We start from the raw sequence: 21,386 nt of genomic DNA, 5'->3' as shown, positions 1-21,386 counted from the left end.
TGCTCTCAGGGCTTCACGTGACCCTGATTGGGGCGGGGGGGGGGGGGGGAACTAAGCAGGAGCTACACCTTGTCCAAAGGTGACCCGTAGGCTAGCAGAGGGGAAGGAGGGTGTTACACCTCCTTTCCTAGAGACTTATCTCCACCCTGCCACCCCTCCTTGCATTACAACAGTTATTACTACCATCTCAAATCCTATAGGAGCTCGCTGGAGGTGCAATTAGAAAGCAAGGGCGCTAGATGTTTTATTAACGATTATTTTTCATTTCAGTATGATAAGACAAATATAGTACATGGATACAACTGAAGTGGTTATTAGGCTAATAAAGCCAAAAATGACCATTGGTCTCAAACTGAGTAAAGATCAGTTCAATCCAAGGAGGAAAATTAATCTTACTTGATCTCTTTTCTGTCTGCTTCGCACAAAATGAAAAGGTTAACAGAGTACTTACCTTTTTGGTATATTTAATTTGGAAGTTTTTTGTCTGAGGAGGTAGAATATGAACATTTGTCACTACTGAAGAAATATTGACCAGTTTCTGCAAAGAAACAATTTAAAATTTATGTATTTAATCTAAATAAACATTAAACATCATACCATACTTTTGCTTTAGTTTTGAACAAATGAATGTTTTATTTCAGTCTGTAAATGAAAACAAAATTATTTAACATTATCAGGCAGCATCCTGTACAGTCGACGTTTCAGACCGAGACCCTTCAGCAGGAGGGTCTCACCCCGAAACGTTAACTGTAGTCCTGCCAAATGGTCTTGGTCCAAAACATCGACCGTACTCTTTTTGACAGATGCTAACTGACCTGCTGAGTTCCTTCAGCATTTCATGTGTGTTGCTTGGATTTCCAGCATCTGCAGATTATCTCTCACTTACCATTATCCATCACTAAACGTTAAAATTAGCTTTTCCTTAAGATGCATAGTTGGCACCTTTGTTCATGAAAATCATTTGAAATCACTAAATTAATATGAATTTCAGATATTAATGATTATTCTCACAGTAAAGGTCCTTGAAAATTAAAGGCCTTATTGAAAGAGGTCCAATTCTCTAAATTGGAGCAGATAGCAAATGTTCTTAACTCAGTGGATGAGTTTTAAATGCTTTTTAAACATATTGTATGTTACTACCATTATATCATTTCTTTATAATTCAATTTCAGAACTAAATCATCTGATATTATATAATTCACTGAATAATTTAAGATTATTCTTAAATCTGATTTAACAATCTTATACATAGTTATCAATTAATGTTATTTTAATACTATCTAACTCTTATCAACATTATTTGAAAAATTGATTAATTAATGGCATGTGATATCAATGGCTGGGAGCACTGGATATAAGATAGGACTATGACAAGGTAACATTCTTGCAGCAGAGTTAAAGGCTAGTTCATTTTTATTTCAGCGCAATTATAACAACTGCAACTACCAAACTTCATGGACAATTGTCTAGGTTATGCATTGCACAGAAAAGGTAGAGCAAATCCAACCCAGATAATTATTTCCCAATTAAATTATTTTCAGTCAAACATTAATCAATGGACCATCAACACTGCTATCAAGTGAATGTACCATAATTGTGTTCAGTGATGTTAGGTTTGGATTTTCGGACCTCACCATAACCTTAGTCCAAATATGAAGATATCACTTCTAAAGGTAAAGTAAAAATTACTGACCTTGATGTCGAAACAGCATTTGTGTTTGACTGTGTGTGGCAACAAAGAAGGTACTAATAGTACTGAAATCTATGGTAATTGTGGGCATGCTATTCACTGGTTGGAGTCAATGTGCACACAACTTAAGATGGCTGTGATTTCTGGAGGTCAAGCCCATGATAGGAGTTTGTCAAAGATTCAAAGGACATTTATTATCAAAATGTGAATACAGTATACAATTGTGAGATTCATCTTCCTCCAGGTAGCCACAAAACAAAAAATAACACCATGGAACCCATTCAAAGAAAACATTAAATACTCAAAATGCAAAATAAAGAACAAACTGTGCAAACAACGAGCAAAAAATACACTGAACATAAAACATCAAACCACAAAGTCTAGGAATGTTCAGTTCAATTCAGTTCAGTACAGTTACTCAATGCCTTGTGGGCGTGAACATCTTCACCAGTTTTTGCTTCATAAAGATGGGGCTGGTTATTTGATCGATGTTTAATTACATTCACAGACCCTCAAATGAAGCAGAGGGTGCTCACACACAGTGGCACTGCACGTATTGCAGACATGGTTTGATGAAGTAACAAGTATCACACTCTACTGATACCTTTGATTCAATAAAGGTTTTGATCAATTACAAACCACCATAACATTAATAATGTGAGATTCAACAATGATCATCACCAATAAGACAGTCAAACCACCTTCCCTCTAATTCAACAGAATTACCACCTTTTTTTTTCCACAGATAACACCATATGACAGGAAGCTTCCTAAATACAATAACTACAACTGTTAGACAAGGTATGGCTATATTGAGAGGAGTGACTCACCTCCTTGTTCATCTGTAAGGCCAAACACATCTGTTGAATTGTCAAATGAACACAATTCCAATACAACTTGATACCACTCAGGGCAAAACAGCCCGTTTGATTAGCATACCATCCAGCTTCCAAAATATTACCTCTATCTTCTATCACCACAACACAGAAATGAGCTGTTTCAGCCAACCACATCCATACTGCACTTATTGCTAATCTAGTTTTCCTCTACACATTCTAGGTTCCTGTCCAAATGCCTTTTAATTCAATTTATTTCTAACACATACTCTGGCAGCTTGCTCCAGATAATTACCATACACTGAATGAACATCTTATCCCTTTATGTTGCTCCTCTCTCATCTTAAACCTAAACTTACTAGTTCTAGACCTACTTTCCCTGGAAAAAAAAAACGATTTTGAGAATTTGAGCTCATCTTGGTTTTATAAATCACCGTAAGGATCCTGCTTCCTAAATTCCAAAGAGAACAAATTCAGCCTATCCAATCTCTCCTTGAAAGTCTAACTTTCTATTCCAGGCAACATCCCAGTGAATGTTTTCTGCCTTCTCTAATGCTACCATGTCCTTCCTCTACAACATGCAATGCAGTTACCCAGCCAGGCTTCCTCAACAAGGCTTCTCAAATCTGTGACTTCTTTCAGTTTGAAGCACTGTGGTAACAGCTGCACAAGAGCACTGTCACTTGGAAATTGTCTTTTAACTTGCACAACATCCTGACTTGGAAATATATTGTTTTTCTTTCATCATTGGAAAGGCTACGCTCTGAAAAATTCCTTAAGTATTTTCAGAGACCACAGCAGTTCAGGAAGAAAGGTTATTGTCACTTCAAGAGTAAATAAATATTGGCAATATGTGCAAGCCTTTCCAATAAGAACCACATCCCTATAAATTAATAAAAATATTCAAAGCATAATGTCAAAACACATATCACTTGCATCATCTTGATGAAATTATCCACTCTTGATGATGAAACTACACACAAAATATGGAGAAAATATCTCGCTATTTTAAGTTTTCAGCCTACCAGATTCTGTTGGTGATGCTTTCCTATGTCATAACCTCCAAAATGCAGAATAGCAGGGATAGCCTTAATTGTTTTGTTTTTCTGTAATGTGCTATAGATTTCTGCAAAATAAGAGTGGAAAAATAGAAAATGAAAAGTTCGCAGAAGAATATTAAATAAACTGAAGAATCATTTTAAAGCATATTCAATTTTAATCAAAACTTCCTTCATAGACCAGATAAAATACATTTGTTTGTAAATAAGGAGCTCAGTACTTTTCAGACCAGGATTGTCTAATCTTCCTTTCTGCCAAAAAACACTATAAATACCTATTAACATTGACTTCTACAATTTACTCTCAATGCATAACTGTGCATTGTACAATGTAAAATATTTGTTTTATGGAACTAATTAAGATACTTTCTAAAACTCTTTAGGAAACTTATTGTGTATGACTGAAAACATATCAAGTCTAAATTCCACAATTCACAGATTGGCATTACCACTTAACACAAAGTTGTAGTTATTTATTTGTTAGTGAAACTATTGTTTAAAAACAAATATAAATTTTATCCTGTAGGATGATGAGCAATAATATATAACCAATCTACTTCTATGTCCTTCCTGGTAATTTGGCAACTTTTTTTACATTGTGAATATTACTGTACTAAAACAAACAAAACTGTAGATCAGTTTTTGATTGTGGACAGGGATTAAGTGGACGAAAGTCAAGGCATGCAGATAAGGCTATCAAAATGAGTGTCAGGTTTATAGTCACTGTTTAATATGACTTGAATGTTATATGATTTATTGTTTTGCAGCAGCGATACAGAGCAAAGACATAAAATTACTATAACTTTGGGAAGCATACCACAACACTTTACAGAACAGGTGATCTGGATTCAATTTCTGCCATTGCCTGTAAGGAGTCTGTATGTTCTCCCCGTGACCTTGTGGGTTTCTTCTAGGTGCTTCAGTTTCCTCCCACAGTCCAAAGATATATTGGTTGGTAGGCTAATTAGTCATATATAAAAATTGTCTCATGATTAGGCTAGGGTTAAATTGGTGATTGCTGGGCAGCACGGCTCAAAGGCTTGGAAGGGTCTATTTCACGTTTGATCTCAATGAACAAATAACATACAAAATAAATAGTAAAAATAAGGAATAATGTGATGTTCATGGACTATTCAGATATCTGATGAGAGAGCACAGGAAGTATGCAAGTCTTTCTGACTGGTAGAGCTAGGAAATAACTTTATATCAAACTGCATGTGGCTACTAAACTTAATTTTAGATGCTTTTAATATTTATGCAAATTTTTTACAGAACTGCTCAGTTAAGTATTTCCATCTACAAATAGTGCAAGTTGTGTGAAGTGTTATGATTAGCTGCACCTACCCCGAATATATTTCAGAGCATGAAAATATTAAAATAGAAGAGTGAACAAACCTCTCTTCAGCAAGCCCACTCTGACATTTGACAACATCATGGCTGATCTTTTATTTTATTTCCAGTTACTGACTCAATCCTGATATTCTCTGACTCTCTGGATTTAAAAAAAAGTCTACTTATCTCAGACTTGAATGCACTGAATGATAGAGCATCACTAGTCCTCTGGAACAGAGAATCCAACAGATTCACAATCTTCCAGTTAAAGAAACTCTTAACTTCCTAAAAGAGGGTCAACTGGTGGGAGCTGACAGAGGAAGTGGTAAAGATGGGTATGTTCACAATGTTTAAGAGACATTTGGACAGTTTTATGGATAGGATAAATTTAGAGGGAGATGGGTCACACTCAGACAAACGGGACTGGCTCAGCTAGATAATTTGATGATCTTGGATGAGTTAAACTGAAGGGCATCCATGAATCTACAACCTGTTCAGTCCCCATAAGTGTCCACAAATTTTAGATGATCTGGAATTGTCACATGTACCAAGATAAAGTGAAAAGCTGTCTTGTATACTGCTAATACAGATCTAATTGTTAGAATGCTTTAAGGTAGACCAAACTAAAAGAGCTTAAGACATAGGAGCCGAATTAGACCATCTGGCCCATCGAGTCTGCTCAGCCATTCAATCATGGCTGATCTTTTTTTTTCTCCTCCTCAACACCAGTTCCTGGCCTCCTTGTAACCTTTGATGCCATGTCCAATCAAGAACCTATCAATCTCTGCCTTAAATACACCCAATGACCTGGCCTCCACAGCTGCATGTGGCAACCAATTCCACAAATTCACCACCTTTTGGCTAAAGAAATTTGTCTGCATCTCTGTTTTGAAAGGGCACCCCTCTATCCTGAGGTTGTGCCCTCTTGTCCTAGACTCTCCCACTATGGGAAATATCCTTTCCATATCTACTCTCTCTAGGCCTTTCAACGTTCGAAAGATTTCAATGAGATCCCCCCTCATCCTTCCGAATTCCAGTGAGTACAGACCCAGAGCCATCAAATGTTCCTTGTATAATAACCCTTTCATTCCTGGAATCATCCTTGAGAACCTCCTCTGGACCCTCTCCAATGCCAGCTCATCTTTTCTAAGATGAGGGGCCCAAAACTGTTCACAATACTCAAGGTGAGGCCTCACCAGTGCCTTATAAAGCCTCAGCATCACATCCTTGCTCTTGTATTCTAGACCTCTTGAAACGAATGCTAATATGGCATTTGCCTTTCTCATCATTGACTCAACCTGCAACTTAACCTTTAGGGTGTTCTGCACAAGGACACAAGGACTTTTGCATCTCAGCTTTTTCAATTTTCTCCCTGTTTAGAAAATAGTCTGCACATTTATTTCTGCTACCAAAGTGCATGACCATGCATTTTCCAATATTGGATTTCATTTGCCACTTTCTTGCCCATTCTCCTAATCTGTGTAAGTCCTTCTGCATCCTCACCTGTTCTCTCAACACTACCTGCCCCTCCACCAATCTTCGTATCATCTACAAACTTGGCAACAAAGCCATCTATTCCATCATCTAAATCATTTATCAACAGCATAAAAAGAAGTGGTACCAACACCAACCCCTGCGGAACACTAGTAGTCACTGGCAGCCAACCAGAAAGGGATCCTTTTATTCCTACTTCTGCCTCCTACTAATCAGCAATGCTCCAACCATGTTAGTAACTTTCCTGTAATACCACGGGTTCATGTGTAGGACCTTGTCAAAGGTTTTCTGAAAGTCCAAATATACAACAACTACTGCATCCCCTTTACCTATCCTACTTGTAATCTCTTCAAAGAATTCCCTGAAGGAAGCCATTCTGAATTTGTACCATCTTGTCCTGTGTCACCAAGTCAAATCAAGTCACCTTTTTTACTGTCATTTTGACCATAACTGCTGGTACAGTACACAGTAAAAATGAGACAATGTTTCTCAGGACCATGGTGTTACATGAAACAGTACAAAAACTAGACTGAACTACGTAAAAGACAACACAGAGAAAAAACTACTCTAGACTACAGACCTACCCAGGACTGCATAAAGTGCACAAAACAGTGCAGGCATTACAATAAATAATAAACAAGATAATAGGGCAGTAAATTGGTGTCAGTCCAGGCTCTGGGTATTGAGGAGTCTGATAGTTTGGGGGAAGAAACTGTTACATAGTCTGGTCGTACTCCATATCCTCACCTAACATCCAACAACTGACTCCAACATCTTCCCAATCACTGAGGTCAGGCTAACTGGTCTATAATTTCCTTTCTACTGCCTTCCTCTTTTCTTAGAGTGAGTGACATTTTCAATTTTCCAGTCCTCTGGCACCATGTCAGAGTCCAGTAATATTTGAAAGATCATTTCTACTGCTACCATAATCTCTAATGCTACCTCTTTCAGAACGCTAGGGTCGTGGTCCGCAACCACCAGGCCGCAAAGCATGTGCTACTGGGCCACGAGGAAATGATATGATTTGGCAATATGAAACTATATGAGTCAGCTGCACCTTTCCTCATTCCCTGTCACGACCACTGTTGAACTCGAACGCATGCGAGGTCATTACCCACACGAGGTCATCAGTCAGTCATTAACCTACAACTACTCGATGAGTAAAAAACAAGCGTCACTTGAGAGTTTCTTTGGAAGAGGTGGTAGGGGAGTAAAAGGCTTAACAATGATGATAATGCAGAGATAGCTGAGGCTGAGACTGCTGTCGGCCGGTCCGCAAGAATATTGGCAATATTAAACTGGTCCTCAGTGCAAAAAAGGTTGGTGACCCCGGCCCAAGGGTGCAGTTCATCTGGTCTGGATGACTTATGTACCTTTAAGTCTTTCAGGTTTTGGAGCACCTTCTCTCTTGTAACAGTAACTATACTTACTTTGCTTCCTTTACACATTACAACATCAGGCATACTGGTAGTGTCTTCCACAGTGAAAGCTGATGCAAAATACTCATTTAGTTCATTAGCCATCTCCTTGTCCCTCATTATTATTTCTCCTGCTTCATTTTATAGCAGTCCTATATCCACTCTCATTTCACTTTACTTACTTTACTTTATTGTCACCAAACAATTGATACTAGAGTGTACAATCATCACAGCGATATTTGATTTTGTGCTTTGCACTCCCTGAAGTACAAATCAAAGTAAATATAATAAAAATTAAAATTATAAATCATAATTAGAAAAATAGAAAAGGGAAAGTAAGGTAGTGCAAGTCAGGTCCAGAAATTTGGAATGTACGGCCCAGATCCGGGTCAGGATCCGTTTAGCAGTCTTATCACAGTTCGAAAGAAGCTGTTCCCAAATCTGGCCGTATGAATCTTCAAGCTCCTGAACCTTCTCCCGGAGGGAAGAGGGACAAAAAGTGTGTTGGCTGGGTGGGTCTTGTCCTTGATTATCCTGGCAGCACTGCTCCGACAGCGTGCGGTGTAAAGTGAGTCCAAGGATGGAAGATTGGTTTGTGTGATGTGCTGGGCTATGTTCACGAACTTCTGCAGCTTCTTCCAGTCTTGGACAGGACAACTTCCATACCAGGTTGTGATGCACCCTAGAAGAATGTTTTCTACAGTGCATCTATATAAATTAGTGAGGGTTTTAGGGGACAGGCCAAATTTCTTCAGCTTTCTCAAGATGTAAAGGCGCTGGTGGGCCTTCTTGGCAGTGGACTCTGCTTGGTTAGACCAAGTCAGGTCATTTGTGATATTCACCCCAAGGAACCTAAAGCTTCTGACCTGTCCCACCTGCGCACCACCGATGTAGATGGGGTTGTGCAGTCCGCTACTCCTTCTGAAGTCAACAACCAATTTCTTTGTCTTGCTGACGTTGAGGGATAGGTTATTGTCTTCGCACCATGCCACCAGGTTCTTAATTTCCTCTCTGTACTCAGACTCATCATTACCCAAGATATGGCCTACAATTGTGGTGTCATCAGCAAACTTATATATTGAGTTTGATGGAACTTGGCTACACAATCATGGGTGTACAGTGAGTACAACAGGGGGCTGAGTACACAGCCTAGTGGGGCACCGGTACTCAGAGTGATTGTAGAGGAGAGCTTGTCCCCTATTTTTGCAGCCTGGGTCTTGTCTGTGAGGAAGTTGAAGATCCAGCTGCAGATCTGAGTGCTAAGACCCAGGTTCCGGAGTTACGACTCAGTTTATTTGGAATGATGGTATAAAAGGCAGAGGGGTAGTCAATGAAAAGGAGCCTTACATATGCGTCTTTGTTCTCCAGGTGTTCTAAGGAGGAATGTAGTGCCAGAGAGATGGCGTCTGCTGTTGACCTGTTGCTCCGGTAGTTGAATTGCAAAGTGTCGAGGTTGACTGGTAGGTTATGGTTCTCTTTTATCTTTAACATACTTGAAAAAACTTTTACTATCCACTTTGATATTTTTTGCTAGCTTGCTTTCATATTTCATCTTCTCCCTTCTAATGATTTTTTAGTTGCTCTCTGTAGGTTTTTAAAAACTTCCCAATCCTCTATCTTCCCACTAATTTTTGCTTTGTTGTAAGCCCTTCCTTTTGCTTTTGCAATAGCTTAGACTTCCCTTGTCGGCCATGGTTGTACTATTTTACTATGTGAGTATTTCTTCATTTTTGGAATACATATGTCCTGCACCTTCCTTATTTTTCCCAGAAATGCATGCCATTGCTCCTCTGCTCACATCCCTGCCAGCAGCTCCTTCTAATTTGCTTTGGCCAATTCCTCTCTCATACCACTGTAATTTCCCTTGCTCCACTGAAATACTGCTACATCAGACTTTACCTTCTCCCTACCAAATTTCAAATTGAACTCAATCATATTGTGATCACTGGTTCCTAAGGGTTCTTTTACCTTAAGATCCCTAATTGCCTCTGTTTCATTACCTAACATCTAATCCTGTACAACTGATCCCCCAGTAGGCTCAATGACAAACGGCTCTAAAAAGCCTTCTCTTAGGCATTCAAGAAACTCACTCTCTTGAGATCCATTGCCAACATGATTTTCCTAATCGATCTGCATATTAAAATCTCCCATGACCACCATAGCATTGCCCTTCTGACACGCCTTTTCTATTTCCTGTTATAACCTGTGGTACACCTCCCAGCCACCATAGGGAGGCCTGTATATAACTGCCATCAACATCCTTTTACCCTTGCAGTTTCCTAACTCAGTCTACAAGGATTCAACATCGTCCAGTCCTATGTCACATCTTTCTACAGATTTGATGCCATTCTTTACCAGTAGAGCCACACCACCTCCTCTGCCTCCACCTTCCTATCCCTCCAATATAATATGTAACCTTGGACATTCAGCTCCCAGCTACCACTATCCTTCAGCCACAATTCAGTGATGGCTACAACATCATACCTGGCAATCTGTAATAGTGCAACAAGAACATCCACTTTATTTCTTATACTACGCGCAGTTACACATAACACTTTGAGTACCATTTCTGCTATCCTTTCTGATTCTGCATCCCTAATGCTTTGATACTCAGCCTGTTGGCTGCAACTCAGTCCCATCACCTGCCTGCCCTTCCTGACAATCTGACTGCATGCTATCTTTACTTCTTGCCATCCGTCCTATCCTGAGTCCCTTCACTCCAGTTCCCACCACCCTGCCAAATTAGTTTAAGCCCTTCCCAAAGCTCTGACAAACCTGCCCACAAGAATATTGGCTCCCCTCGGGTTCAGGTGCAAGCTGTCATACCTCCCCCAGAAGAGATCCCAATGATCTAAGGACCTGAAGCCCTACCCCCTACACAAGCTTCTCAGCCATGCATTTATCTGCCAAATCATCCTGTTTCTACCCTCACTGGCGTGTGGCACAGGCAGCAATGCAGAAATTACTACCTGGGAGGTCCTGCTTCTTAGCTTTCTAACTAGCTCTCTAAATTCTCTTTTCAGGACCTATGTCATTGGTATTAGTATGTATCAAGACATCTGGCTGCTCTCCCTCTCCAAAATGTCGTGGACGTGATCTGAGACGTCCCTGTCCCTGGCACCTGGGAGGCAACCATCCGGGTGTCCCATTCACCTCCACAGAATCTCCTGTCTGTTCCCAGGAGGTCAACCCCACAAAAGTATCCAAAGCGGTATACTTAGTTTTGAGGGGAATGGCCATGGGGTGCTCTGCTGTAACTGCCAATTTCCATTTCTCCTGACAGTCACCCAGCTACTCACCTCCTGCAACTGCGGGGTGACTACTTCCCTGTAGGTTTGATCAATTATTAATCCTCTCTCTCCCATACAATCTGACAGGAGAATCTAACAATGTATTGCAACAGATACAGTGAAAGAGCAGTGCATGTAAACAATAAGGTGCAAGATCATACTGAGGTCCAGAGTCCATCTTATTGTACCAGGGAATCATTTAATAGCTCTTAAGTCTCATAATTCATTAAGCCTTAGCATAAAAATTGATCCAGCCTTTTGCTGTTGTCTATGGGCAGATCCAACCACTGAGTTCTAACAAAAAACATACATAAAATAGATCTAAACTCACATTTCTTATGCATATAATATTCTTCCCTTTATTAAACATTTTTAATTTAAAATACCTAATAAATAAAACTTCAACAGACATATCTTGCTCAATTAGCTGCTAGCTAACATCCTTGGGAATTCAAAGTATTTTAGCTCTTAAAAATAGATTTATTGGAAGTTTATTTTATACACAGTACATCCATTTACTGATTAAAGCATAATAACGTATTCACATATTAGAAAAAATTATGTATTCTTGAATAGGATTAAAATTTCATTCTTGAATTTGCTATGTGCTAGAGGTTTCATTGCTTATTTCTCAAGTTATCTTACTTGTTTCCAGTAAATGATTTGGCACATTTTCATGCTTGGGTTCCTCCACTAATCTGTCATTAGGAAGAATTGCCTGCTTTGTAAGGACATGACCATGGTTGCTGAACTGCTGGACAGCGTGCTTTTCCACCTCCATGATGGCACTGAATTTAAACAGCTTGCTCTGATCTAAAACATGTAAAAGAAAATAATTGTATATTAGGACTTTAGCATGTTTAAAATAATATCAGCTCAACATTTTAAAACAAAGATTTAGCATTATGTAATGCAGTTTTCTTCACAGTTTGAAACAGATTGAAACCACGTATTGTAACCTGTTTGTTTTGCAGGTGAAGGATAGTATATACAAGATAAAGTGTATCTTGGAGCTCATTTACAAAGCAAAGCCCAAGCCTCATAAACCTACAGCCAAGGAAGTATCCCAGTGTTGCAATAAGACTGTAGGCCATGCAAAGAGAAACAAAAATCCAAAAATTGCCAATGCTTGAAATCCAAAATAAAAACTTATGAGAAGTACATTAACCTCAATTTCAAGCTCCTTTTTGGAATTCTGAGAAGGGCTTTGCAAATAGTGCTGCATAAAATAAATAACTTTGTTCTGTTGTGTACTTTGTACTATCAGGTACTAAATTGTGGTACTTTGCCATGAATATCATTTGTGAACTTTACATTAAACTAATCAAAATCCCCAGTGCTCCATGTAGGACTTACATCTTTCAAAAAAAATGTATGGGTAATGAAATATCACTTGACTTGAAAGAATTATGATGCTTCACAATATTAACTATAACCAGCAAATACATACACTTAGATACACTCAACAGAAATAAGGCTAAATTTTAACATGTTTTGAAATGTGCAGGAATAATTGCCTCAAGAGTGATGTCACTGAACAGCTGTAGCTCCTCAAGGCTAACAACCAGGTGTAGCAGCATACAATTAAGAAAGCAAATGGTATGTTTGCCTTTTTTACAAGAAGAGTTGAATATGAAGGTGAGAAAGTTTTATTGTAATTGTACAGACCCATAGAACCATAGAACACTACTGCACAGTACAGGCCCTTCAGCCCTCCACGTTGTGCCGACCCATATTATCCTTAAAAAAAAGTACTAAACCCACACTACCCCATAACGCTCCATTTTTCTTTCATCCATGTGCCTGTCCAAGAGGCTCTTAAATACCCCTAATGTTTTAGCCTCCACCACCATCCCTGGCAAGACATTCCAGGCTCTCACAACTCTCTGTGTAAAAAACCTACCCCTGATGTCTCCCCTAAACTTCCCTCCCTTAATTGTGTACATATGCCCTCTGGTGTTTGCTATTGGTGCCCTGGGAAACAGGTACTGACTATCTACCCTATCTATGCCTCTCATAATCTTGTGGACCTCTATCAAGTCCCCTCTCATTCTTCTACACTCCAAAGAGAAAAGTCCCAGCTCTGCTAAACTTGCTTCATATGACTTGTTCTCCAAACCAGGCAACATCCTGGTAAATCTCCTCTGCACCCTCTCCATAGCTGCCACATCCTTCCTATAACGAGGTGACCAGAATTGAACACAATACTCTAAGTGCGGCCTCACCAGAGATTTGTAGACTTGCAACATGACCTCTCTACTCTTGAACCCATCTGAAATACTGTGAAAAATTACAATTTCTGTACCCAAAAAATTATGTACTGCTAAAGAGTGCATTAAAGAGTCACCAGATTATTCCCAAACAATGTGCAATTCAGAAAAGGATGAGACCTTATTGAAAGTGACAAAACTCAGAAAAGGATTTAATTATAATTACAATGCTTAAAAGGCATTTTCAACAGATACATGAATTGGAAATACTTAGAGGGATATGGGCCAGACACGGGAAAAAGGGACAAGCTCAAATAGGTATTTTGTTCACTGTGGATGAATTGGGCTGAAAGATTTGCAATTTCTGCTGTATAACTCAATGCCTCTAGGGTTTTGCCCCTGCTTGTTGCTAATAGGGAGAATCCACAGTGAGGTCTCTAGCATTGAAGCTAGCTCTGTGGCTCAGAAGAGAAGCAGGGAGAAGAGGAGTGTGGTAATGTTAGAGGATTCTATAATTATGGGAGAGGCAGGAGATTCAATTGACATATAAAGACACCCAGATGGTATTTTGCCTCCCAGGTGCCAGTGTCACGGATGTCTCACACTGGGTCCTCAGCATTCTAAAGGAGAAAGGTAAACAGCTGGAAGTTGTGGTACATATGGGTCCCAACAACATAGGTAGGAAATGGGAGAATATAGGGAACTAGGCAGAAAGCTGAAAAGCAGGACCTCCAGGGTACAATCTCTGGATGGCTGCCTGTGCCACGCACCAGTGAGGTTCAGAATAGGATAATTGGGCAGATGACTGCATGGCTGAGCAATTGGTGCAGGGAACAGTGTTTCAGATTTCTGGATCATTGGGATCTCTTCTGGGGAAGGTATGATCTGTACAAAGGGGATAGGTTACACCTGAACTCAAAGAGGCCCAACTTCCTTACTTTTGTATTCCCACCACTTTAACTAACAGTGAACATTCATTAATCTATGTGTTAGCTTTCTGTGTTTATAGCAAAGAACCTTCAAATTGCCTTGTGCTACATGTTTTTGCAAATTTTCTCTTTTTGTTCCTTGTTCCAACTTCACATTTTTCCACATTATACTCTTTCAGAGAACTTTTGCTCACTTACCTAGCCTATTAATATATCTCTTTAAACTGTTTTGATCCTTCTCACTACTTATGCTGCTATCTACTTTTGTATGGTTTTATTTCTTACAATCTTATGCAGGTCCAAATGTGGATATACTCTGGAAAATATTAAGTTTTGAGTCAAGAAGAGCTCAAAGAAGTATTGGATAAATTAACGCCACTTGGAGAAATTAATCAGGCAGGATAGTGATCAATTCTAGAGTTTTGACAAAGGTGGTTATGGAATTAATGGATGGGCTGCTTGTCACCATCCAATATTCTAGACAGGCTCTCTCAAATTGAAAGGTAGAAAATGCAATCCCACTCTTTGAGAACAGGAAACTTCAGGCAGTCAGGGTGGTGTCGGAGTAAGGAAAAGCTCTAGATCCTAGTAGGATGAAAATGATAACTGGGAACGTAGAAAATATGAAGATTAGGCAGAGTCAATACAGATTATTGAAAAGCCAACTATCTTTCACAATTCTGCTAACTTTGTTAGGTTATGCCAGCAGAATAAATAAAGGCAACTAGTTGATGTGTGTATTAGATCTTTCAAATGGTATAAAGGTGCCACTCATGAAGATGATTAAACAAATTAGTGCATTCTAACCTACACAGTGGAATTGTTAATGGATAAAAAGTAAAAAAAAAAGAATCATCTTTAGGTTGGAAAACCATAAAATAGGAACTAATACCGTTCAAAATTTTTATCAATGATTTGGATGATGGAGTCAAGTGTAATATATTCAAGTTTATTGACTTGCAAAGCTAAGTGGCAATATAGGTTATGGGGAGAAAGCACAAAAACTTCAAGGGACATAGAGAAGTTAAGTCAATAAGGACTTGGTTTTTGGAATACCATGTGGAAACTGCTGAGCTCATCCACTTCCATAGAGGAAAAGGTTGAAACGCAGGGACTTTTCATACAGTGAGAGAATGTAATATGTTAGAGCTCAGAGGGATCTGGATATCGTTGTAAATACATTCACTAAATGTTAACATGCAGCTATGATGTGTGATTATAAACAAAAACAGTACATACCTTTATTACAGGAGGATTTGAGAAGGGTAATAGAGTCAAGATGCTCTATTATGCAAGTGAGACTAATGTTTGAAAATTGTACAGAATATAAATATGGTCTCCTTTTCTTAAGAAAGATACATTTGCTATTGAAGGGAGGCATAGCATTTCATCAAACTGTGGGTTTGTCAAATGAGGAGAAATTCACCAAAGTGCACTTTCGTTTTCTTAAGTTTATAAGAATGAGAAATGATCGCTTTCTTCAGCCAAGCTTAGTTAGCAGAGATTGTAACAATTAGACATTTGGTGGCTTCTGCTAGTGCCAGAACACAGATGATAAATTAATAAATGATTATACTCTATATATATCTTGAAATTGAGCTGGACATAATTTTGATGCGGGAAAAGACTGATTCCAGGCCATGCACAAGTACTGTGTGAGTTGAAAATTGGATTTGTAAGAATACACATGGTTTTTTTTAAAACTTTTTTTTATTGCATTTTTAAGTAGTTACAAAGTGAAGTATGAAAAAACAATGTATATAACCCTTACCCCCTCCCCTTAACCCCTCCCCCCTGACTGCCCTATAGGAAAAAAAAGAAAGAAAAAAGAAAGAAAGAAAGAAAGAATGCCTGGTTGTTGGAAGATCTCCACATGCTCCATGGAATTCGTAATAACTTTAATATGTATATTTATTTCTTTCCCCTAATAACCAATTGTTTCATCTTCAGAGCATCTATATATTTAATCCTGTCTTTTGTAAATAAGGGCTCCAAACTTTCAGAAATGTTTCATATTTATCTCTTAAATTATAAGTAATTTTTTCTAATGGAATACAGCCATAGATTTCTTTCTTCCAAGAGTCTATACTTAAATGTGTATCCGATTTCCAAGTAACTGCAATAGCTTTTTTGGCTACTGCCAGTGCAATTTTTATAAATTCTTTCTGATACTTATTTAGTTTGAGTTTCGGTTTTATCCCTTCAATATCACCTAGTAAAAGTAATATTGGATTATGAGGAAATTGTGTTCCTGTAATTTGTTCCAGTAAAAGTCTTAAATTTGTCCAAAAAGGTTGAATTTTAGAGCAAGACCATGTTGAATGTAAAAAAGTACCAGTTTCCTGGTTACATCAGAAACACTGATCCGATAAATTTGGATTTAATTTTTTTATTTTTTGTGGTGTAATATATAATTGATGTAGAAAATTATACTGCACTAATCTTAACCGAATATTTATTGTATTTGTCATACTATCAAGACATACTCTTGACCAATTTGTTTCTTCAATTTTAATATTCAAATCACTTTCCCATTTTTGTCTTGACTTATGGACTCCTTGTTTAATTGCCTGTCTTTGAATCAAATTATACATACAAGATATAAATTTTTTAATATTTCCTTTTTGAATTAAAATTTCTATTTCATTAGATTTCCGCAATAACATTGTTTGACCTAATTTTTCTCTTAAATAAGCCCTTAATTGAAAGTAACAAAATAAAGTGTTATTTGATATTTTATATTTATTCTTTAATTGATCAAATGACATTAATATACCTCCTTCAAAACAATTCCCTATATATCTAATCCCATTTTGAATCCAATTATATAAAAGTTGATTGTCCATTGTGAAAGGAATAAGTCTATTTTGAATTAAAGATCTCTTTGCTAATAAAGATTTTTTTATCTCATCATCAACATTTATCTTATTCCATAAATCAATCAAATGTTTTAATATAGGAGATTCTTTCTTTTCCCGTATCCATTTAGATTCCCATTTGTACATAAAATCTTCTGGTACGTTTTCTCCTATTTTATCTAATTCTATTCTAATCCATACCGGTTTATCTTTCTCGAAAAAAGATGCAATAAATCTAAGTTGATTTGCTTTATAATAATTCTTAAAATTTGGAAGTTGTAATCCTCCTAAATCAAATTTCCATGTCAATTTTTCCAACTCTTACTAAAGGAGATTATAATCAATGTCGATTAATAACTCAATTTAGATGGCCAGCAAATGGTATAAAATATTTAGGTATAAGAGTTGATAATGATATAAAAAACTTATACAAATTAAATTATTTACCACTTTTGAAAAAAATTCAGGAAGATCTTGAAAAATGGATGGCATTACCAATAACATTAGTAGGTAGAGTAAATACTATAAAAATGAATATATTCCCTAGATTACAATATTTATTTCAATCATTACCAATACAATTACCCCAGAAGTTTTTTCAAGAGTTAAACAAATATGTGAGGAAATTCCTCTGGAAAGGTAAGATGTCAAGAATATCGTTGGAAAAATTGACATGGAAATTTGATTTAGGAGGATTACAACTTCCAAATTTTAAGAATTATTATAAAGAATACACATGGTTGAGTCCAATGTTCAATATTTATTTTGGACTCCATATTACAGATACTGGAGAAATAGTCATAAAGCACTGCAGCACAGAAACAGGCCCTTCAGGCTATCTAGTCCATGCCAGCCAGGTTTTCTGCCTAGTCACATTGACCCATATCTGGACCATAGCCCTCCATATCCCTCCCCTCAATGTTCTTAACCAAGCTTCTCTTAAATGTTACAATTGCATCTGCATCCACGACTTCTGCTGGCAGTTCATTCCACATGCACATCACCCTCTGAGTGAAGAGATTTCCCCTCAGGTTCCACCTCAATACTTCGCATTCACCCTTAACCCATATTCTCTAGTCCTCATCTCACCCAACCTCAGTGAAAAAAAAGCCTGCATGCATTAACCCTATCCTCATAATTTTATAATTCCTCTCATTCTGTTATATGCCATGGAAAAAAGTCCTAATCTGTTCAACCTTTCCCTATAATTCAGTTCCTCAAGTCCTGACAACATCCTTATAAATTTTCACGATACTCTCAATTTTCTTGATATCTTTCCTGTAGGTAGGTAATCAGAACTGCACTCAAAACTTAGGCCTCACCAGTATCATATACAACTTCAACATAACATACCATCTCCTGTACTAAGTACTTTAATTTATGAACGCCAATATGCCAAAAGCTCTCTTTACGATCCTTTCTATCTATGATGTCACTTTCAAGAAATTATGGATCTGTATTCCCAGATCACTTTGTTTTATCACATTGATCAGTCATCAATGCCCTACCATACACTCTGTAAGTCCTACCCTGGTTATTCCTCCCAAAGCGCAACATTTCACACTTGTCTGTATTAAATTTCATCAACCATAAATTTGAGCTGGCCCAGATCCCACTGCAAACTTTGATAACCTTCCTCGCTGTGAACTATGCTCCGAATCTTGATGTCATCCACAAATTTGCTGATCAAGTTTATCACATTATCATCCAGGTCATTAATATACAGTAGACGACATACAACAGTGGACCCACCATCAATCCTTGAAGCACACCACTAAGAACTGGTGTCCAAAATTCAAGACTGTTCTGGTAAGCAAGTGTAAAGGAGAATGAAATAATTGTTACTCCAGATCCAATGCAGCACAAAAAATACATTAAAATAAAGAACACAATTAATATAAATATGTAATAAAAACATAAGCTGGCTAATATACAGTACATAGATTCATGTATGCTCATGAAGGCACAGGAGTGTCTGTACACAAGGAGACTCTGACAGGAAACAATAAAGTAGCAATGGTCCAGACAGACAGACAAGCACCTACAACCACATCTGGCTTCTCTTGTGAAACTATGTGACTGAACCTTCTTGTTCCCCCCCCCCCCTCCTCTCCCCTCATGTTGGACTTTGTCAAAAACCTTGCTAAAGTCCATGTAAACAACATCCACTGCCTTTCCTTCATCAATTTTCCTAATAACCTCCTTGAAAAACTTATAAGTTTGGTTAAACACAGTCTACCACACACAAAGCCATACAGACTATCCCTAATCAAGTAGTCTACAGAAGCTTCATAAGTTTGATTCCTGGGGTGAAGAAGCTGACATAGTAAGAATGATTGAGCAGTTGGGGTCTACACTTGTTGGAATTTAGAACAATGAGAGGTAATCTAATGTACTTTACATGGTTCTGAAGAGAATTAACAGGGTGGATCTTGAGAAAATGTTTTCCCTTATGGAAGGATTTAAAACCAGAGCACATGGTTTCCTAAAGCAGGTTATTGAGATAGATATGAGGAGGAATTTCTTCTCACAGTGAATCTTTGAAATTTGCTGCTTCAGATTTAGAGGCAGAACGATTGAGTATATTTGTCAGAGATTGACAGAGATTTAAATTACAATGGAGTCAAAAGATATTGGTTGACTGTGGAAAAGTGATGTCCAGGCGATCAATGGACAGCCTATTCAACGGTGGACCTGTGCAAGATAAGAGCTCATAGAATTACAGGGAAGGTTTGAAATGAATTGAGGAATGGGAAATGTGTAGTAACACTTAGGGGTGTATTATAGACCACCTAATGGGAAGCAAGAATTAGAAGACCAAATTTTGTAAGGAGATAGCAGATATTTGCAGTAAGCACAGGGTTGTGATTGTGGGAGATTTTAATTTTTTAAGATAGACTGGGAAGCCCATACTGTAAAAGGGATGGATGGTTTGGAGTTTGTAAAATGTGTGCAGGATAGTTTTTTTGCAGCAATAGATAGAGGTACCAACTAGAGAAGGGGCAGTGTTGGATCTTCTGTTAGGGAATGAAATAAGTCAGGTGACGGAAGTATGTGTTGGGGAGCACTTCGGGTCTAGTGATCACAATGTCATTAATTTCAATATAATTATGGAGAAGGATAGGACTGGACCCAGGGTTGAGATTTTTGACTGGAGAAAGGCTAACTTTGAGGAGATGTGAAAGGATTTAGAAGGTGTGGATTGGTACAATTTGTTTTATGGGAAGGATGTAATAGAGAAATGGAGGTTATTTAAAGGTGAAATTTTGAGGGTACAGAATCTTTATTTTCCTGTTAGGTTGAAAGGAAAGGTTAAAAGTTTGAGAGAGCCATGGTTTTCAAGGGATATTGGAAACTTGGTTAGGAAAAAGAGAGATATCTACAATAAATATAGGCAGCATGGAGTAAATGAATACAGTACAGTACATTGTAAAAGTGAGACAATGTTTTTCAGGACCATGGTGTTACATGACACATTACAAAAACTAGACTGAACTACGTAAAAAAAACAACACAGAGAAAAGAAAAAAAAAATATTGGCAGCATGGAGTAAATGAGGTGCTCGAGAAATATAAAGAATGCAAAAAGAATCTTAAGAAAGAAATTAGAAAAGCTAAAAGAAGATATGAGGTTGCTTTGGCAAGTAAGGTGAAAATAAATCCAAAGGGTTTCTACAGTGATATTAATAGCAAAAGGATAGTGAGGGATAAAATTGGTCTCTTAGAGAATCAGAATGGACAGCTATATGAGGAGCCAAAAGAGATGGAGGAGATCTTAAACAAATTCTTTTTTTCAGTATTCACTAAGGAGAAGGATGATATTGAATTGTGTAAGGTAAGGGAAACAAGTAAGGAAGTTATGGAAACTATGACGATTAAAGAGGAGGAACTACTGGCACTTTTAAGGAATATAAAAGTGGATAAATCTCCGGGTCCTGACAGGACATTCCCTAGGACCTTGAAGGAGGTTAGTGTAGAAATAGCAGGGGCTCTGACAGAAATATTTCAAATGTCATTAGAAACGGGGATGGTGCCAGAGGATTGGCATATTGCTTATGTGTTTCCATTGTTTAAAAAGGATTCTAAGAGTAAACCTAGCAATTATAGGCCTGTCAGTTTGACGTCAGTGGTGGGTAAATTAATAGAAGGTATTCTTAGAGATGGTATATATAATTATCTGGATAGACAGGGTCTGATTAGGAACAGTCAGCATGGATTTGTGTGTGGAAGGTCATGTTTGACAAATCTTATTGAACTTTTTGAAGAGGTTAC

At 37.8% G+C, this 21,386-nt stretch overlaps 1 protein-coding gene across 7 annotated transcripts in view; it reads right to left on the bottom strand.

Moving 5' to 3' along the window:
• cfap221 (cilia and flagella associated protein 221) overlaps positions 1 to 21,386 on the bottom strand; it is a 254,455-nt gene that overhangs the window by 156,248 nt on the left and 76,821 nt on the right. For 5 of the 7 annotated variants that reach the window (XM_059966334.1, XM_059966331.1, XM_059966329.1 and 2 more), the window contains 3 exons: positions 11,764 to 11,931; positions 3,552 to 3,652; positions 452 to 538 (listed from right to left, as the gene is read on the bottom strand). In XM_059966334.1, the coding sequence (XP_059822317.1) occupies positions 452 to 538; positions 3,552 to 3,652; positions 11,764 to 11,899 (324 nt within the window). In that variant the 5' untranslated portion in view covers positions 11,900 to 11,931. Of the gene's footprint in view, positions 1 to 451; positions 539 to 3,551; positions 3,653 to 11,763; positions 11,932 to 18,867; positions 18,889 to 21,386 lie in introns of those variants that run through there. The other 2 variants (XM_059966333.1, XM_059966335.1) reach the window with 2 other exon arrangements.

Source organism: Hypanus sabinus, chromosome 4 (assembly GCF_030144855.1).
Source record: "Hypanus sabinus isolate sHypSab1 chromosome 4, sHypSab1.hap1, whole genome shotgun sequence".
Taxonomy (NCBI): Eukaryota; Metazoa; Chordata; class Chondrichthyes; order Myliobatiformes; family Dasyatidae; genus Hypanus; species Hypanus sabinus.
Note: the sequence above shows the minus strand (reverse complement) of the source record. Positions and strands in the feature narration are given on the sequence as shown.